We start from the raw sequence: 17,917 nt of genomic DNA on the forward strand, positions 1-17,917 counted from the left end.
AAGACTTTGGCTGAGGCCACTGCAGTGTAAACTTCTCCAAATCCAATAATGTCAGAGCAGAGAAGAGACTGATGTAGATCTACATTCTGATATGGAAGCATCCAGGAAACCGACCCAGGAGATCACTGCATCGTCTACCTGCTCCCCTCGGAGGCCTTTTAATCTGCTGTGGACGTGTTTGTGATGGTATTTCTGGCAGGTGTGTGTGTGGTATGTTAAGAGAGGACACTCACTTGTACTGGGCCTGGAAATGCTCCTGGACAAAGCTGTGCTGGACTCTGGGCTGCTGGGACGGCTCCGGGGACGGCTCCTCCTCGGCTCCAGCGGGGCCCTGCAGCACAGAGGAGGTAAACACAACGCCGTCACACGCTGGGATCCTCAGACATCCGTCATGTTAGCTGCTGCCCAGGTCGTCTCACTGCGAGAGGAGACTTGGATTTTGTGGCGGCGAAACAATACATTTGGAAATCTCACAGAGGCTGTTGCAGCATGCAGCCCACATTCCTGCTTTTCCTTGGCAATAAAGTGAGATTCAAAAGTGTTGGAAAGCACTGACCTAAACAGAACCCCCCGGGGAGGCCCCCTGTCTGTACGCTTTCATCTACTCACCCACAACAGAGAGGGAGCTGGCCTTGGATGAAGATGAAAGGGAAAAAACTAACACAGACTGATCACGGAAAGGCAAGGTCACAAAGCAAATGAGTGGGGGGGGGGTCCCACAATCACCGCTGTGAGTTAATGACATAAAGCTAACTCACTCTTCACATGATAATATTTGTAACACTTGGTTGTAATAATGCACAAATGTTAACAATTGTAGAATGGACAGGAATGTGTATATTGTTGTTAAATAGTTACTCAATACACTTATTAAAGGAATATTTTCAGGAAAAAAAATATTAATTTGTGAACTTTTGAGGTGCTGGTAGGCGGAGTCAAGCTACTTTCCTATGTTAGTTTCCACAGTCGCTTCAGGTGAGAGTAGACATGACAACAGAACATTTCAGATCACAATAATTACTGATAATTAATCATACTGGGATCAATTTACCTGATATTTTGTTGAGAAACAATTATTTTTTTATTGAATCACATATAGGACACATATTTCTGAGTGAAAACCAATCAAACAATCTTAACTACAGAAATCAGAAAGCCTAAATAAAACATACATTATGTGAGTCTGACTTACTTGCATTGTAATTTTTAAATCAGGCTCTATTTTTCCTGCAGAGGATTCAAATCTAAAAGTGAGTAAGCGATGATAATGTCCCAGCTAGCACATCTCTGTCCAGCATCCACTCCATTTCACACCTCACCAGCCGTGACTTTCAGTCACCAAGTGGTTCGTCTTAAAAGGCCATCGCCCGGCATACAAGCACCTTGTTAGCATTTCTCCGCTCGCACGCTATCGACCCCACAATAGCCCGGTGTAGAAGTCGGGTACTTGAGAGTGCATTAAGTCATCGTATCATCTCAGCTGTGCCTTTACACTAACGCACTCTCCAATCTGTCTCTGTTGACGCCCTCTGTTTACTATTCCTCTGGTTGTCTAGCTCCCTGTTCCCAGGCCGCCAGCCCGACCGTGACCTCGGCACACAAAGCGGACTTTCTAAAGGCGAGCGGGGCGAGGAGGGCGTGAGTGTGCCTCTGAGAAATCAGCGTGAGACCGCGTTCAAATCCTGAGTCCATTCTTCGAGGAGCATTTGAGCTTCGCAAAGACTGAAACCCGACCTTCCTGCTGCACCGTGCTTCACCAGGCGAGTCCAGCGACAAAGCCTCCTCACTCTTTGCACGGACTTTAGGGTTTTTCCTGTCACTTAGATTCTTGTCTTCTTCTTGCTGGCTCATGCATGGTGTTAGAAATGAACTCAGAGAGGTTCAGAGGTTGCACCTTTACTTTTTTTAATCTAATGCATCAGGCTCTGCATCTCACTGCCCTTTTTCCCCCTCCACATACTTGGTAATGGATTCCTTTGCTATCTCCACGTACAGATAACAAAGCAACACTGAGGCCGGCGAGTGCAGACGCCGTCGGTCTTATCACTTCTCAGAAAGCCCGGCTCCGCCGTGCCAAGAGACTGCGAGGTGTCAGCTGTGTGTGGACAGCAGCGGTTGAAGATGGGGACGTTTAGAGAAAGTGGGGCAGGATGCCGTCTGATAAGGCCTCACTCAGCCACCTAAACTATCTGCGACCGCTGCCGGTGGGAGACTTTGTTCCACGAGTTGTTAAGTGACCCCCGACAGAACAGGCGTCCGTGTCAAGAGGCCGGTCTGCTAGAAATTAAGACGCTATCTTTGAAATGGGAAAAAATACTTTCAAAGCGATAAAACATGCAACTAAACAGGCGGGCAACAGATCTGAGAAGCTATTTTTAGAGTCGGGTCTGACCGGTAGACGGCTACCACAAGAGAGAAGAAAATGGGAAAAGCACAGAGTGTAACATTTCATTTTTCACATTTACACACCAGCATTCTCCTTCTGTGCCTGCCACCCAATCCTGTTCCCCTACAGGACTGAACCAGCTGACCTCCACACCTCATACTATTTCCTACGCCATCAATATGACTTGTTATTGTTTGAATATTTCTTGTGCATTAGTTACTATGAAATTAAAAAGGTTAACTTCCAAATAAAAGATATTTATTGGCACTTTAACTTGGCTCCTCTTCCCTCATTATCACATACTTTGAGCCAGTTTATGATAAGTGGAGGCCGTTTGAGGAGTTGGGAGTAAATCAGCCTGTGTTGCTACCTCCTCCGGCAAACATGGGGGCTACTGGAGGGTGTGTCCTGGAGGAGTAGCTGTAGTTTGGTCTGTTGTATTCACCAAAACACTTTGGGAGCTAAAAGTGGTTCTTCTGTTTGTGTCACGGTTACTTCCCTTCAGGCGTAGTTTAATGGAAAGGGTGGCATTTGGTCCAGTTTTGGATGAGGGAGAAGTGTGTGTGTGTGTGTGTGTGTGTGTGTGTGTGTGTGTGTGTGTGTGTGTGTGTGTGTTGCAGACTGCAAAATGACACATGAAACCAAAAACCAGGAGCAGCAAAACGCAGACAGAGAGGAAAATGAATGGCATTGGGTTTTAAACGTTAACCGTGGGAAGAGTGGGCTACAAGCAGCATTCCACAGAGTCATGAATTAAACAGCTTCTCATCGAACACTTTAGCGTCATTAATCTCGGTCACTGTACTGCACTTATGGAGCTCAGTCGTCCTGCTGCTGGTGAACAAGAACAAGCGATGCTTCCTGGATGAGAGGTCAACTCTCAAACTGGCTGGACAATGGAGAGCTTCAACGTTTTGTCATAGACTGTATGTAAGAAGTGGTGGTGGTAGTCATGGTGACGTCCCCCATTGTGAACGACGGCATCTTGAATTTTTTGAAACCAGTGAAGGAAGTGACGGGTGGATCTGAACACAATCTTACTGGATCCATCTGGTGTGAAGCTGCACGAAGTTATCTTCATAATTCAAGTTTGGAACTTTAAATTCATGGATGAAGTTTTTAACTCAGGGCTGAAGTTAACGGCTGAGCAGAGAAATGTTCCCAAAACGAAACAGATCTGCATTATTTAACGGTCGAACCGCAGCGACTCGTATCTGAAAAGGTAACATGGAGAAATAGAAACACATAAAATGTGCAAGTGCTAATATCCAAGATATGTAAAGCCAGAGAATTGTCTACCTCTGCTTAATCCATAAGCCTCGGTGCCAGGAGAGGGCTGTGTGCCAGGGCCCGGGGAGCAAGGAGAAAATTAAAACTCAAATCCCTCACCCTGGCACCTTTGCCTGCTGTAATTGATTTCTGGGATTTAGATAAATGACAAAGATACAGCGTGCGACTGAGTGGTGGGCTGGAGGCTGGCCGCTGGCTCAGCACCGTCAGCAGGAGGCCAGAGTTCACTTCCTGGGATTTTTACGCTGACTTAAAAGGGAGAGTGATGGAGGGAGCTAGACACGATGGCAATAGCTGCTGGAAATCAGACAGCTGCCTGAAAAGCATCGTGTTTCCCAAACTTTGTTAAATGGGGACTACTTTTTTTAAAATGACAATTTGGCCTCATCTATAAATCCTTTAATTTAATTGAATTAAAATGAAAATTCCAGTTTTAATGCCATTTCCATATCAAAATTAATTATAGGTTACATTATAACGTGTTTATGAATGTAACTTAAAACATATACACATGTTAAATACTTCAACATTCAAACTGAGATATTGTGAAATATACTGTCTGGAGAATTAATGTTTCCAGATAGTTTTTATATTGAGAAATAAAGATGCTTTCCTCCCTAAAATATAACGAGTCAATATCAAAATGAACATGAAAATGAGTGACTAAAATAAGAGTGGTAAAATGCTTGTGTCATGAAATCACTCCTTCCTTTGTATTTTGATCAGAGGGTTTTCCAACAGATCAATGTTGGGGAAAAAAGAAGACATTTGGCAGCCATGGAAACAGCACCGTGTTTATTCATGATCCATTTCAGAAGTGAGGATGCAAACACAGATGAGCAGCTCCACCACCACGGCGTCTCTGTGAAACCCAACGCTGCTGACGGCTGGTCATCTGTACGTTGGCATCAAAGCCTGAATTTACACAGATTAGCGGTCCGCTCATCGGGGAGGCTCTCAATTATTCACCCCAAAAATGTTGCTGTGAGTGAACCGTCACCGTCCTCACAGACCACCCGTCTCACCCTGATGGGGTTTTTTCCGGGGGGTTGGTGCGGGAGATAAATGGTAAATGGGGAGGGGGGGACGAGTGTTCCCAGTAATGGCCCTGATGTGAATAATTGAAACAAGCCGTGGAAACACACAGGGATGGACATGTGCTGCTGCTGAAGAAAGCACTATAGCGGAGTGATTGAGAACACGGGCCAGCGGCACCTTAACCCCGTGGTGATGGCAGCAGAGAGACGCGGAGCGGCGGGATGCGGGGCAGGTGTACCGGCACGCCGTGTGTGTGGTGATATAGACGGATGGGGATGGAGCGGGAGGATGGAGCGCGTTATTGAGTAAGTCAAAGTAGTACACACAGCTGACACACACAGCGTTGATAAATAATGGACAATCTCCTTCAACACTGCCTCCTGCCGTGTGCTCCACCTCTCTATAAATAGTCCCAATGATACCGGCGACGGTGGAAGCTTTTCTCTCTCTGACCCTCCGGCCCATTACTCCCCGCCGGGTGCATTTGCATGGACGTGCAAAGTGCCCAGACACCGGTGCATGCACTCAAACTGACCTCGGGTCAGTAACTGAATGACGGACGGACAGCACAGGAAGAAGGGCAGACTGGCCCCGCAGCAGTTTGGTCCACCTGTCGATACTGCAGCTGCCAGTGATGTCACGCAGGTTATAGATATGAGCCCTGCTGAGAGCGGTGGGAATACATATGTATCAATAATGCATCAACAATGCTGTCAGATGCTTCCACCACAGGAAAAGTACAACTTTGACTTTGCCGTCATGGTGATCCCTGCTGGCTCCGTGGATCCTGTCCTGGGCTCTGACCTCCATGCACCGACGTACAAACACCTGCATGAAATCCCCCAAACTGATCAATAGTGTCAGAATGTTTGTTTACAGCGCAAAGGTGAGTTGTCGAGCACTCGAGGCCTCTTTTGAATGACTTTGAGATCGTCCTTGGAATGTTTCCAAGCTGCTAAATCTGTCTAAAACTACTTGCATAACACACACACACACACACACACACACACACACACACACACACACACACACACACACACACACACACACACACACACACACACACACACACAAACGTGAACCCAAACAACTAAAAACGTATTTAAAAAGACATGGCTGATCGATACCATCTCAACAGCACATGTCTTGTAAATTTCCCCGATGATTTCACAAAGTGTGAGACTGAAGTGCGAGTCCAGCATGATTATGGCGGTTCCATACCGGCAGCTCCGGCGTCCTGTTCATCACGTCCGGCCTGTCACAACGGCTGCTCGCCGGATCCCACTCTCTGAAGGTGAGAAATGAAAGGAGGGAACTTTGGTCTCTGCTCGCCTGGGAGCAAGGAGCTAATGACGCACGGGCCTCGAGATGAATTTCAACCAGAGAAATGAAAGAGACGGAGGGAGGGAGGACTGTGATGGATCAGGCAGACGTGATGACCAGAGACAGGAGGAAGCAAAGAGCTGGTCAGGAGGGAGGCTCTATTCTTGTGGCCTAAAAGCTTGTCCGTTTTTTTTTATATATATATATGGCATCAGATAAAAATAAAAATCGTTTGGCAAGGAAGATAAAGAAAATATTGGGTCCATCCAATCCTGAGGCAGCTTCAAGAACTCCCTCTCGACTGCATTTCTGCACAAAACCCTGTTCTAACTGTGTTGTTACAAAATAAAAGACCAACTTGGGAGAAATGTCACTGAAAACTAATGTAGCGACGGCACACGTTACTGAATGACTTCTCTCAACGAGATGCGTCCACCTTTAAGAGAGCAGCAGGAGAATCTGCGGGGGAAATTCATTCTAATGAAGGCGGGTCGGCCTCCTGAGCTGATGAGGGTTATTATTACCCTCCCGCTTCGGCGGCGACACAGACGAGGATAAAAACACTACGCACATCAATCAACAGACACGCAGGAGCCTCTGGAATCTGTCATCGAGGCAGAGTTTTAACAGCCGTTACAAACAGCAATAACTACGCTCATATGCAGCATTAAAGCATATTACTGTGGAAATACAAACTTTGCTGTTGCTATCCATTAAAGCTCTTTCTCTAATCTGGCATTTGTTAGTGAGGCTGGATTGATAATTATTGCTTTTTGAAAAATCCATTCATCTTCGCAGGCAGATTCAATTTAACTCGAGATAACACATTAAAACTGGACTTGGCGTGAAAGGCACTCCTCCCTGTTTAAATCATTTCTATCAACAGCTGTTTAAATCACTCCAGTCAGCCTGGTTTCTGGCAATTGAATCGACACACTCTCTCTGGAAAGCCTCCACTCAGCGAATCTGAATCTTAAATTGTTGGGTTCGGTGCCGACTGCCAATCAGACCCAGCAGGGTCGGGAATAATTTGTGCGTGAGGGAATTTCTTTATATTCAATAACAAATCGGCCTGTTGTTTCTCTGCAAAACAAGACGGAGGGCGTCATTCTTCTCCTCGGGCAAAGACAAATCTATGGGAGTTCAAACAATGACTTTGAAAAAGCTTAGTGCGCTGCTGATTTAAACGTTTAACTGCCGAAATGTTTAACGTATTAAGGAGTTCCACCCACGTAGCCTCTCTGAACTCAACATCCAAAGCAAATTATAATTTTGTTTCCCTTTATTCCAAAAGCTCTCCGCAACTTAATGACAACATGTTTCCTGCAGAGCATGAGAGCTTATAGAAATGTCCTCTGACTGCTCCAGACAACACGATGCATCACCAGCGGTTTAACACAACAGTTAGATAGTTGCAGCTTAATTGTGTCTGTACCACAGAGTGCACCCAGCCACCCAAACCAGCTCCTTGATTTAGGAAGCGAGGTCATCGAGTCCAACCTCCGGGCCTCTCGGAGAGACAAGTTTGGGATGAAACACATGACGTCCATCTTCACGTGGACAACTTATCTTAGCATCCGTTGGCTGCTTGAAGCTCTTAGCCAATCAACGGTGACCTGGGCGGGAGGTGAGGGAGGGCCTCAAAGACAGAGTGGTCATATCGGACCCTTCCCTCCAAGCTGCTTTTCCAGCTGGGCGCCTCTGAGCCACAGGAAGCCTTTTCAGCTTGGCAGGGCGGACAGATTCAAAGGCAGAGTGGAGAGGAAACACACACACACACACACACACACACACACACACACACACAGCAGAAAACACAAGAATTACAACAGCCCTGACAAGAGAGGGGAGCAGCACTGACCACACACACAGAGGCAACCACACTGCTCGGCTGCGGGTTGCATTCATGGGCATGCGAGGGAAAAGAAAGCAGGTTTGAAACCTCGGTGCGGCGTCTGGGTCACTGTCTGGATGTGTGTCTAATTCCAGTACACAACCACCCACACGGTACAAATCAAATCTCCGGGCAGAGGAAGGGCACGGCCGATAAACGAGGAGGGGTCACATTGTGATTGTGGTGTTGTTAATGTGGAGGAGGACCAGGCTTATCAACCCACGTCAAGAAGGGCCAGCGCTGAGAGCTAGCTTTAAAGTAACACCGTGATTATCCCACCCAGTGGTTATCTGACAGCTATCCAGAGGTCCATGCCAAAATACCATCTTTAATAGAACAAGCTGCCAAAGGGGACCTGTCGCGGTACACCGTGCCCAGCATGCTCTTCTGCCTTGTGATTTTCTGTTTTTCGACAAGTATACAAATATTCTCACCTTTTCAGCGACAGACGCACCGCTCCTAAATGTCAGCCAATCAAATCGAGCAGGAGGCGATCTTTAGGACTCAACCAATGGAACGGACAACGACAAATGCAGACCATTAGTGTTTTTTAATTTCCATGAACTACATGTTTTTTTCAGTATGTCGTGCCTTCGCCTTTTATGGCATATTTGGCAAAGGCATATTTATCTTCATCCAACAACAGAGCACCAGCAAGAGCTCCACGTCTGCTTTAATCCACATCTGATCGCCTGGATGAACCCTCGCTCCACAGGCTGATCAGCTGTTTTGCCCAAAGTGCCAATCAAACCAAGGGTCTCAGTGCGATCAGGACTTAATCACTAATCAAGTCAAACAGTGCATGCTAATGTTGGGGACAAGAAGCATTTTAGGACTGCTGTGATTATTTGGTGTAAACGATGACGTTGGCGCTGGAAATTACATCAATATTTAAAATAGAAACATGTTTTTTTTTATATTTTGTTCATGGAGCTGCTAAATAAACTCCAAATACCATGTATTTGTCACGATGCGATGTTTGTCACGGAGAATGAAAAAAGTAACGTCTCGCTGCGTTTCCCCGTCTCTCCGGCTGTCACTGCTGCTCACTGTCCACCACCGACTGCAGCGAGCTTAGTCGCACCTCTGCTTCTCTCTGTACTCGGCCTGCACAACAAGTGTCTCTTTCTTCCTGACTTACAAAGAGCCACATTCATATAACAGGGAGAGAGAGAGAGGGAGAGAGAGGGAGAGAGAGGGAGAGAGGGAGGGAGAGGGAGAGGGAGGGAGAGGGAGAGGGAGAGAGCGAGCCTCACACTTGCTCTGTGTTTCCTAAGCGATAAACAATCAACAAACCGGGGGAGAATGTACGCCACATAAGTCAAAGCCATGGGGAGTCAACGGTAAATGTTAGACTGTGTGTATGTCTGCCTGTGTGTGTCTAAGACCTGTCAGCCACCTTCACGAATACATAATACTTCAGCCAACTGGTTGGGACTACATCGCCAGCCGAAGAGGGCTCTGGGCCGAGTAAAATTGGGGGGGGGGGGGGTTCCCGAAAAGGCCCAGCAGCTCCTGCATTGGCAGCAGAGAGCAGAGCTGAAGAGGCGTGCGAGGACTGATAAATAAACGGGGCAGACGCCTCCCATCAGCCCGGCTATGACCCCGGGTGACTCCGCCGGCCGGCCAGCAGGGTTTCATCGTGAACACGGAGGTGAACCAACAAACAAACAAAACACCACAGATGAAAAATGATGCTGAATGAGTGCGATTCAGACATGCGCTGCCCTCAATGCCCCCCACAAAGCCCCTCTGTGGGGGGCAAACCGACAGCACACTGCATACCACAGCTTTAGTGTACAATATTCCAGAGATACAGCACGGACGTGCCACCAGAGTGACGGAGCAGAGAATAAGACAAGGAGCAGACTGTGATTGTGATACTGAGCAGAGGACTATCTGGCCGCATGTTTCCGCACTGATAAAAACCGAAATCCATGACAACCTCGGCGTCTGCAAAGAGCCCACACTGGCTGATGGCAGAGGGCCTGGACAAACATAAGAGACAACTGTCGCAGGAGATTTTCTGCTCTGGACGGAGCCCATAGTGCTGCTCTCCCCTTCACTCCCTCTCTCTCACTGCGAGGGATATTTATTCATATGCAGAATATTCTATCACAGCGCCGTATTCTTCTAAAATGATCCCCACTTAAACATGTCGGACGTTTTCACAGTCCCACAAAATGGCACAGCTCATAGAGCGTACAATAACACCGCAGTGGAAGGCTGAACCTCCAGCAGCTAAAGACCTACAGCTTCCCCGGACTAATTAAGAAAGATACAATCTGTTCCATCAACGCACTAATGGCTGGTCAGATGTCCACAGAGATACTCTGCCTGTGTACGCTGTCTCCTTCCTTTGTTTACTGCCATAAGGTTTATGACCACAAAGAAGGTTGGAACCAACTAATTGAGAGATTTGCTTTCTGCAAGACTGCAGCCAATGAGCGTAACCACTGGTCAACCTCACAATTCTTTCCACTTCTCTACGGGAAAAAGAACCCAAATGTCGTTGTTGGAGGTACCAGTCATCATCTGCTGTGCATCACACGCAGCACACAAACAGATTAACGTCAGAGGCAGAGTCATTAGATCTCATTTTCTGGGCTCCATGGTTTCACCAAAAGTGTGAGTCATTTCATAAATAATGGCAAAAAAATGGCAAAAGTCATCACTAAAGTTAAGGTAATCTGTCATCCTCTGGTGACCATGAATATCTGTATAAAATGTCTATCTATCAGATAGTTGTTGTGATATTTAAGTCTGGACAACCAGCTGACAGACCATCATACCAACGTTACCATCCATACAGTAATGCTGCTCGCCAGGCTCAAGTCTCCAAAGAGCCAATCACCTTTTTTCATTTTGACAATTGCTTTTTGACTCCGTGGATGTGTTCGACAGGCCTTTTTCCAAGTGCACAGCAGATTTAGGATCGTCAACTCTAGGCGGCGGGCCAAAACTGGCATTTGGGCTGAGCAACGAATGTTGCCACCGAGATACTGCCGCTTGCAAAGTAGACAATCAGGTCGCCATGGATACAGGACTACAGGCCTTTTCACCACATACAGATCATCTGTTTCAGATAAATCCAACACAATCCAGCCTCGTCTCCATCCTACTCTGCTGGAGCTTGTTGTGTTCACTGCTTGGATTTAGCTCCATTGTTTTCTTCAGCTGGTACTGGTCAGATCGGTGACTGGCTGCTGGATATCAAACACGTTTACCGTGTTGGCTTCCATCTAATCAGGAACAGGAGTTTTACTTCTGACAAGTTAAAATCAGAGCAAGCAAACCCATCTGTTCTGACACAATGACTATGTCCACTTCTTATTCACAGTCTACAACAGAAATATAGGAAACGTGGGGCTGGACAGCCACAGAGGATGAAGCTGAACTGTGGTTTACATACAGCCTCTGGGCCATACTCAGTCACACACAGATATCTCTCTCTCCATCACTTCATTTGTCTCTGCCTCATTCACTCACATAATAATGGAAGGATTGAATATGAACTGCAGTTGAAAAGAGCAGCAAATACAACCCTTAAGTCAGGAAAAACAAGCTGATATTTCTCCCACAGACTAGCCAAAACTTTCTATATGACCTTGTCTTTATAATGATATGCTGACTGTGCCGTCCTGTTCCTTTCAGCAACAAACAGCCTTTTTCTTCCATTTAATTGATACAAGTAGTCAGTGCAAGAAAAGGTTGCTTGTCGGTCATAACAATATCATAGAAAAGGGGGAGTTATATCTTAAATTATCCAAATGTACAGCCTCGGGAGTGTAAGGCTTCCTGATCTCGATATCCCCTGATCCCATAATGATGAAACAACAGAATAAATCAGTGCAGTTAGTGCCTCAGGAAACGACGGGCACCGAGTTTGAGTGGATTTATTTGCAATGACTCACCAACAGCAAGTGTAGCGCTTCTCATATTATTATTTCAAAAAGTAAAAACACGCATTTAATAATACATGAAAATCTCGCGTTAATGGCTCACAGCGGAGCAGTTCAAAGTTCCATTCAAGGAGTACCAGGATGCACTGCACCTGCAGGGGTACCTCGAGGAAGGAGGCGTGCTGGGAGAAAACCAAACACGTGTACTCTCCCGGGCCGCAGGCGCCGCATTAGACGGGTTGAACACCTTCGATTGCCACACTGCCGTAGTTTCAGTGGCTTGGAAACAGATCTCAGACCTGAAGGTGACCTCTGTGGAGGAAACTGGGATGCTGCTGCTGCGGGGGATTATCAAAAGACTTGTGGACATCCATATCAGCGAGGTCAGACTTGCTGACCACAAGCGTGAACATTGAGTTCTATGGACCAGTGGGGAAACATCTCCGGATATTTAGAAAGATTCATGCAGCAACAGCGGGTAAAAAGGAGTAATCAAATGCACACTGACCTGTTAAATATTCTAATGTCATGTTAATGAAGTGTGAGTTCATAAAATGATGTGTCATCACGTGAAATATAATGGGTTCACTATATGTATTAAGACACAAGAGCTCATGATATATAATGCATTAACTCATGTATTTAATCATAGTGAGTTATGCATCGATTCATCATGCGGTGTGAACTTTCATTATTCAATGTGAAGCGTTGCTGCTTGAGTCTCACCTTGGCGGCAACTTTGGTCTTGTTGTTGTTGTTGTGGGCGGCCAGGTTGACGTCTTCGTGGACGCGGTCCAGCAGCCACAGGAGGAACTCTAGGGCGTCGTGTTGGGAGTTACCACGAAACTGTGATCCATACTTGGACACTATAGTCTGGAGAGGAGGAAAGCAAGCGTCACCAAAGTGTTGTTTCTCTAAAAGCTCCATAGTTGTGACATGAGCTGCGTTTCATCAGAAAGGAAAATTCTTTCAGAAGTGCAACTGTACTGAAGTTGAGTCACGATGATGCTGCCACTTTACAGAGAAACCATATATATATATATATATATCCTCTCCAGTGAGTCCCAATGCTTTCTTCACTGAAAATAAAAACAGTGGAGCTTTAATTGGCTTCCATAATGTGACAGCTTGTTAGAATTAAAGCTGTAGTGGCTACCTCCAGAAGCCAAATTAAATTGCCTTACTCAGGTATTCCTTCTAAAGAAAACTCTCACAAAAATGCGCTACTTGTTTACTGGTTTTGACAGCTCCGGTGCCTTCTCTCCACACAACGCTGATCAGAGGAACCCCAGAATCCGAATTTCACATTATGGATTTGGCAAAAATGCATTCGTCTACGACACACAAAAAACATGCTTGTTCATGAAGGTCTTACTTCATTGCCCTCCTTTTCTTTTCAAGAATCTACATTTCAGGAGACATTTGATATAAAAAGGAGGTGTAACATCTTGCTGCTTCTGCTTTCGCTCGCACACAGCATAATGTGACTCCAGACGTGAATGACACCCGACTCAATGAGACAGGAATTAGCCGCATAACTGCAGCTGGCAGCCGGGAGATGCAAAGGAAGTGATGAAAGACTGTAGCCGAGGCAGCAGCAGACTGTAATCATCATCCACTAATATGTGATATGCCTCTTATAGCCATTACACCGTAACGTGATGCAGCGTGTCTGATGCCGAAGTCAGAGGCCCCGTCGTTGAAGAGCTGCTGAATATGATCAACTGGGACTTGAAATATTGTTTTAAGGTAAATTGGTAGCAGACGGTTAAGTATAGAGCTACTGTTCAACAATGTTATTACATCGAGAACTGATGAACATTTATTTAAAATGCACTAATATTTCCACTTCCCGTCTGATATTTACAACCTTAAACATGTGTATTGTCCAGATGTTGTGGATGAAGTTTCACACTAATGCTAGTTTGTATTGTGTCATAGACATTACAAGGGATCAGACTGAGGTAGCACTCCGTTTTAAAACTGATGCCGTTGAAACCTTCAGGGCTGCGTAGCTGAAAGGCTCTGCTATTAACCATGAGAACCGTGGACACGCACTAACCTCAAGCTGCTGAGCAGCGGAGTAATAACAGTAATTACATCCAGCCTTTTGAAGGTGGCAATTGTCTCGGTGATATAATTGAGGTTTTGGAAGATGCTGTGTTTTTTTTTGTATTGCTCTCTGTGAAATGATGGCCACTGGCCAGTTTGTAATGTGTATAATCATCTCACTAAAAGATAAAGGCAAAATAAGAAAACACTCCATCCTCCCTCTGCATCATCGAGCTAATGTTAAACATCTTTGAAGTGTTTGAACCGTCTATTTAAACACATTTCATTATGTTTTGCTAGCTTTAACTGGTAAGACTCCTGCTAGTTCACCTCCATCCCTTTTATACAACTTCAACTTTTCTTCACCTGTAAAGAAGTGATGTAATTCAATTACAAACAAAGGTAATAAAATATAAATATGTCATTTAATTAGTTACTAATCTAAATTCTGGCGAATACAATGGCGTTACATCAGAATGTATTCTTTGCGTTCACGCTGAGAATACGCTGAGAGTTACTGTACATTACGTTTTTAACAGGGTAACTATTTATCCGCCAGCTATCACATTTCTAAAGGAACCTTCCCACTACGCCTTGCATTGTGGGAAAAAGTGCAGGTTGCTTATCTACATGTTTGCTAACGAGAAGCCTAATCACTCGCTTATGAGCATCGACATGCACCATTTATTCGCTTCCAGTCTTCTCCCTGACTCAACATGTTTATTTTTTTGGATCAAATCAATATTTCATTTAATTTTTTCAAATTGAGCTACTCGCCGATCTTTCCATGGCCAGGAAGGAATCACTGCACCGCTGTATCTCCTGTTAGCTCACTGCAACCAGCATCTCATAATCATTGAAAATCAACATGGAGATGGCAAATATTGACACATACCTGTGAGCAAGGCCCACTGTCGTCACAACACACATTTAGCTCCCTAAACCGGCCCATCGATATCGGCCGGTGGGAGGAGGACATTCCTGCTGACCCTAAACTCCCTTCCTTCTCAGGCCTCTCGTGTTGTGGAAACCGATAGACTGGCTGTTGAGTAACTGTGTGAGTTTCAGGCTTTGTCCCCGTCCAGGCCCCTCTGTGCAAACAGGCCGTCCTGCCGGGGGGCCGGCAAACACGCAGGAAGTGTCCAGATCAAAAAGTGCACATCTGCTAACAGGTTGACGCAACGCAACCCTTCAACCGCTGCGTCCCGGACACATGTGAGGGTGGAAGCTCAGAGCAGCCTCCCTCCGTCCACCTCGCTCGTCCTACAGTGGCCATCGTTGTTGTTTTGGGGTTTTAATCTCCCGACTGGGACGAGGAGTTCGCTGCTGATCCATTAACTTGGAAGAACCTTTGATCATAGAGGATGTTTCCACATTTACAGAGGTGTGCATGGACAGCTTTATTCATCCTGTTGAAAGGATAATCGTCAAAAACGAGAGACTCCTTTAAACATGAATGTGATGTGAAGACTGTAGTCCTTTGTATCTGGCTGCTTTCAGAGGCCTGCCATGACGGGTAATCAACTTACAACAACAACGATTAATTCAGGCTTTTAAGTCAACGGGAGGACTGTTTCCAAGTGGCGTGTAGGAGTTCGTGCAAATAGGAGCTCATTTTGCCGCTCGGACACAAACCTCGGAGCCATCTGATTATTTTATAATGCCTCCCTCCAGGCGGCTGCGGTATTACTCAACAGGCAATTTCAGAAGGCCTAAGCTGCATGAACTCTGGACCTCCTACGATCACAAACCACAGCCGCGTGGTGTGTGTGTGTGTGTGTGTGTGCTTTCAAACAGGAAACATCTAATGATGAAAGTGAAAATGAAAGTGTGGAATGATTGGCAGTACGTATCTAAATCTGTCAAAGACCACAACAGATAGGAGATCAAAAGAAGAGAAAAAAAAAGAAAATAAAGAATGAATGTTCAAATTGACTGCATCTCACATGCAAAAAATAAATAAATTCTCAGGTGCTCATTACAATATATCCAAGTGTGAGGGAAGACATGAAGAACCTAAACCCAGTAGGGGTCAGGATATTCCATACTCATACACTTTCCTTACAGGGTAATTAGCATTTCCAAGAATAGATCCATTGTGGAGTTTCTTTTGTTCGCTGCTCCATATTATCTACTTCTCGCCTTGAACTATGGCTCAAAGAAATCCAGAGCAAAGAGCTGCAGGCAGATAAAATATAACCCCCTCCCTCCCGTCCCCAGCGTTGGCAGAGCAGGAAAGCCTGAGGGTCTCCTGATAGGACTCTGTCACAGCCCCTCATCCTCAGGGAGGGGAGGCTCTTTAAGTGGAAAGTGTTGAAGTAAACCATCTCTTCCCGGCGTACTTTGCATCACAAACAGACAATGCAACACTCGCCATGCACTCAGAGGACATAAAACACGAGTCGGCGCCGCACGGAACCGCGACAAGACGACCAACTGAACCACGTCGGTCGCCTGCTGGGGTTTGAGTGTGAGCAGCGTGAGCCGTGTCGTGATGAAGGGTCACCTCCTGACCCCGTTCCATCACCTAGCAGGGAAACCAGAGGTCAAAGGGCAAAGCACATGTTATGGTTGCTTTACTGTACTATAGGCTCTTCTGGAGGTTGATACATCACACAATGATAACTTTACTCTGCACTTTACCACAAGTATTGTGTATTTAAGGCTGCCCTACACCAATACTTCCCATCCCTGGACCCCCTCGGTGCCACTTAGGGCCCTCACATCCACCTGCAGAGTGTGTGTCTGGATGCTGTGTTACATGTGGGTACCTTGAAGTCCACAGACAGCTGCGGGGTGTACTCCAGAGTCCACAGAGCCCTGACGAGCGACGCCAACTGCTCCGTGACTTCCCCCTTGGCGAGGCGCGTCTCGTCGCCCCTCACCACGCCGTTGACTCCGGGTCCGGCCAGGTCCAGCTTGTACCGCTCCAGGCCCAGGTACTCTGCGAGCAGGTCGGTGTTGCTCAAACACTGCACCACGGCGTTCATGAAGCAGGTGTTGCCGTGGTTCTTCAGCCCCAGCACGCCCGGGATCTTGTCCGCGTATTGGTAAAGTAGTTTGTCTCTGCCGGCGCACAGGGAGGAAGACGAGCTGGACGTGTCTTTCACGACGCGGTCCCAGGTCACATGGAGGTCCTCTTTGAGGATCCCCGACCCGGCGCTGAGCGTGCAAGGTGCGCTGTTCCGAAACCCGCCGTCGTCGTCCTCCGCGTCCCGCGCGTCAGCGTCTCCAAAGTGGGTCAAAGTGCCCAAAGTTCGGATGATTCTGTTCATAAAGCTCCCCACGGACTTCAACGACTTCCTTCGGAAGAGCTTCCCAGACTTCGGCTTCTTCTCTTTGCGCTTCTCCTCCTTCCATGTCGGCATTTCCTCCTTGCCTCTGCTCCGCTTCTCCATGACGGCGCCTCTACTCCCTCGCTCGTCTCTCCTCACGCTGGTTATTGTGCAAATTCCGACGCCGGTGTGTCACTTCTCCGCCAGTGTCCCCTGTCCGGATAGCAGAGGGGAAAGCGCACAGAGGTGACACCATCGCGGTGCCAGGAGGCGCAACGGCTCAGTGGTGGACCTTCCTCATCCATCCCGGCACTTACTGAAGGCGTTCATTATCGCTCCGCGAGCCGCATCTCGTCATGCCCGGCTCAGCGCGAGCCGCTCCGCCGTCTGCAGCACTGCGCGCTCCCCTCCCATCGCTCCCAACTTCGCCCGCGGAGAAGGCTGGCGATTGTGTGGCTGCACCCCCCTCCCCTCTCCTCTCCTCCCCCCGCGGAGGAGATAAGAGAGCAGTGTGCACCGTGTGGTCTGACGCGGAAACTTTCCATCTGTGGTGCAACAAACCTAGAAGTGTCAATACCAAGGCGTGAAACCTTTCCAAGTAAAAGTAGGCCTACGTACGTATTATCATGTACTTAAAAGCATCAAAAGGAAAAGTAATCCTATCTCATCAGATTTATACTTTAATGATGCAAATCTAACATTTTACTGCTGTTATATAGGGGTAGTTCAGTCAGGGTCAAAGGGTCATGAGCTGATA

The 17,917-nt window shown here is 46.8% G+C and overlaps 1 protein-coding gene across 1 annotated transcript in view; it reads right to left on the bottom strand.

The window, feature by feature from the left end:
* The window catches only part of usp43b (ubiquitin specific peptidase 43b), a 52,489-nt gene extending 34,901 nt beyond the window's left edge, over positions 1–17,588 (bottom strand). Inside the window, exons 1-3 of the mRNA XM_084036758.1 lie at positions 16,657–17,588; positions 12,560–12,706; positions 234–331 (exon numbers count right to left, since the gene is read on the bottom strand). Of these exons, the coding sequence (XP_083892884.1) occupies positions 234–331; positions 12,560–12,706; positions 16,657–17,283 (872 nt within the window). The 5' untranslated portion in view covers positions 17,284–17,588. The remainder of the gene's footprint in view (positions 1–233; positions 332–12,559; positions 12,707–16,656) is intronic.
* Between the last annotated feature and the right edge of the window lie 329 nt (positions 17,589–17,917).

Source organism: Eutrigla gurnardus (assembly GCF_963514095.1).
Source record: "Eutrigla gurnardus genome assembly, chromosome: 20".
Classification (NCBI taxonomy): domain Eukaryota; kingdom Metazoa; phylum Chordata; class Actinopteri; order Perciformes; family Triglidae; genus Eutrigla; species Eutrigla gurnardus.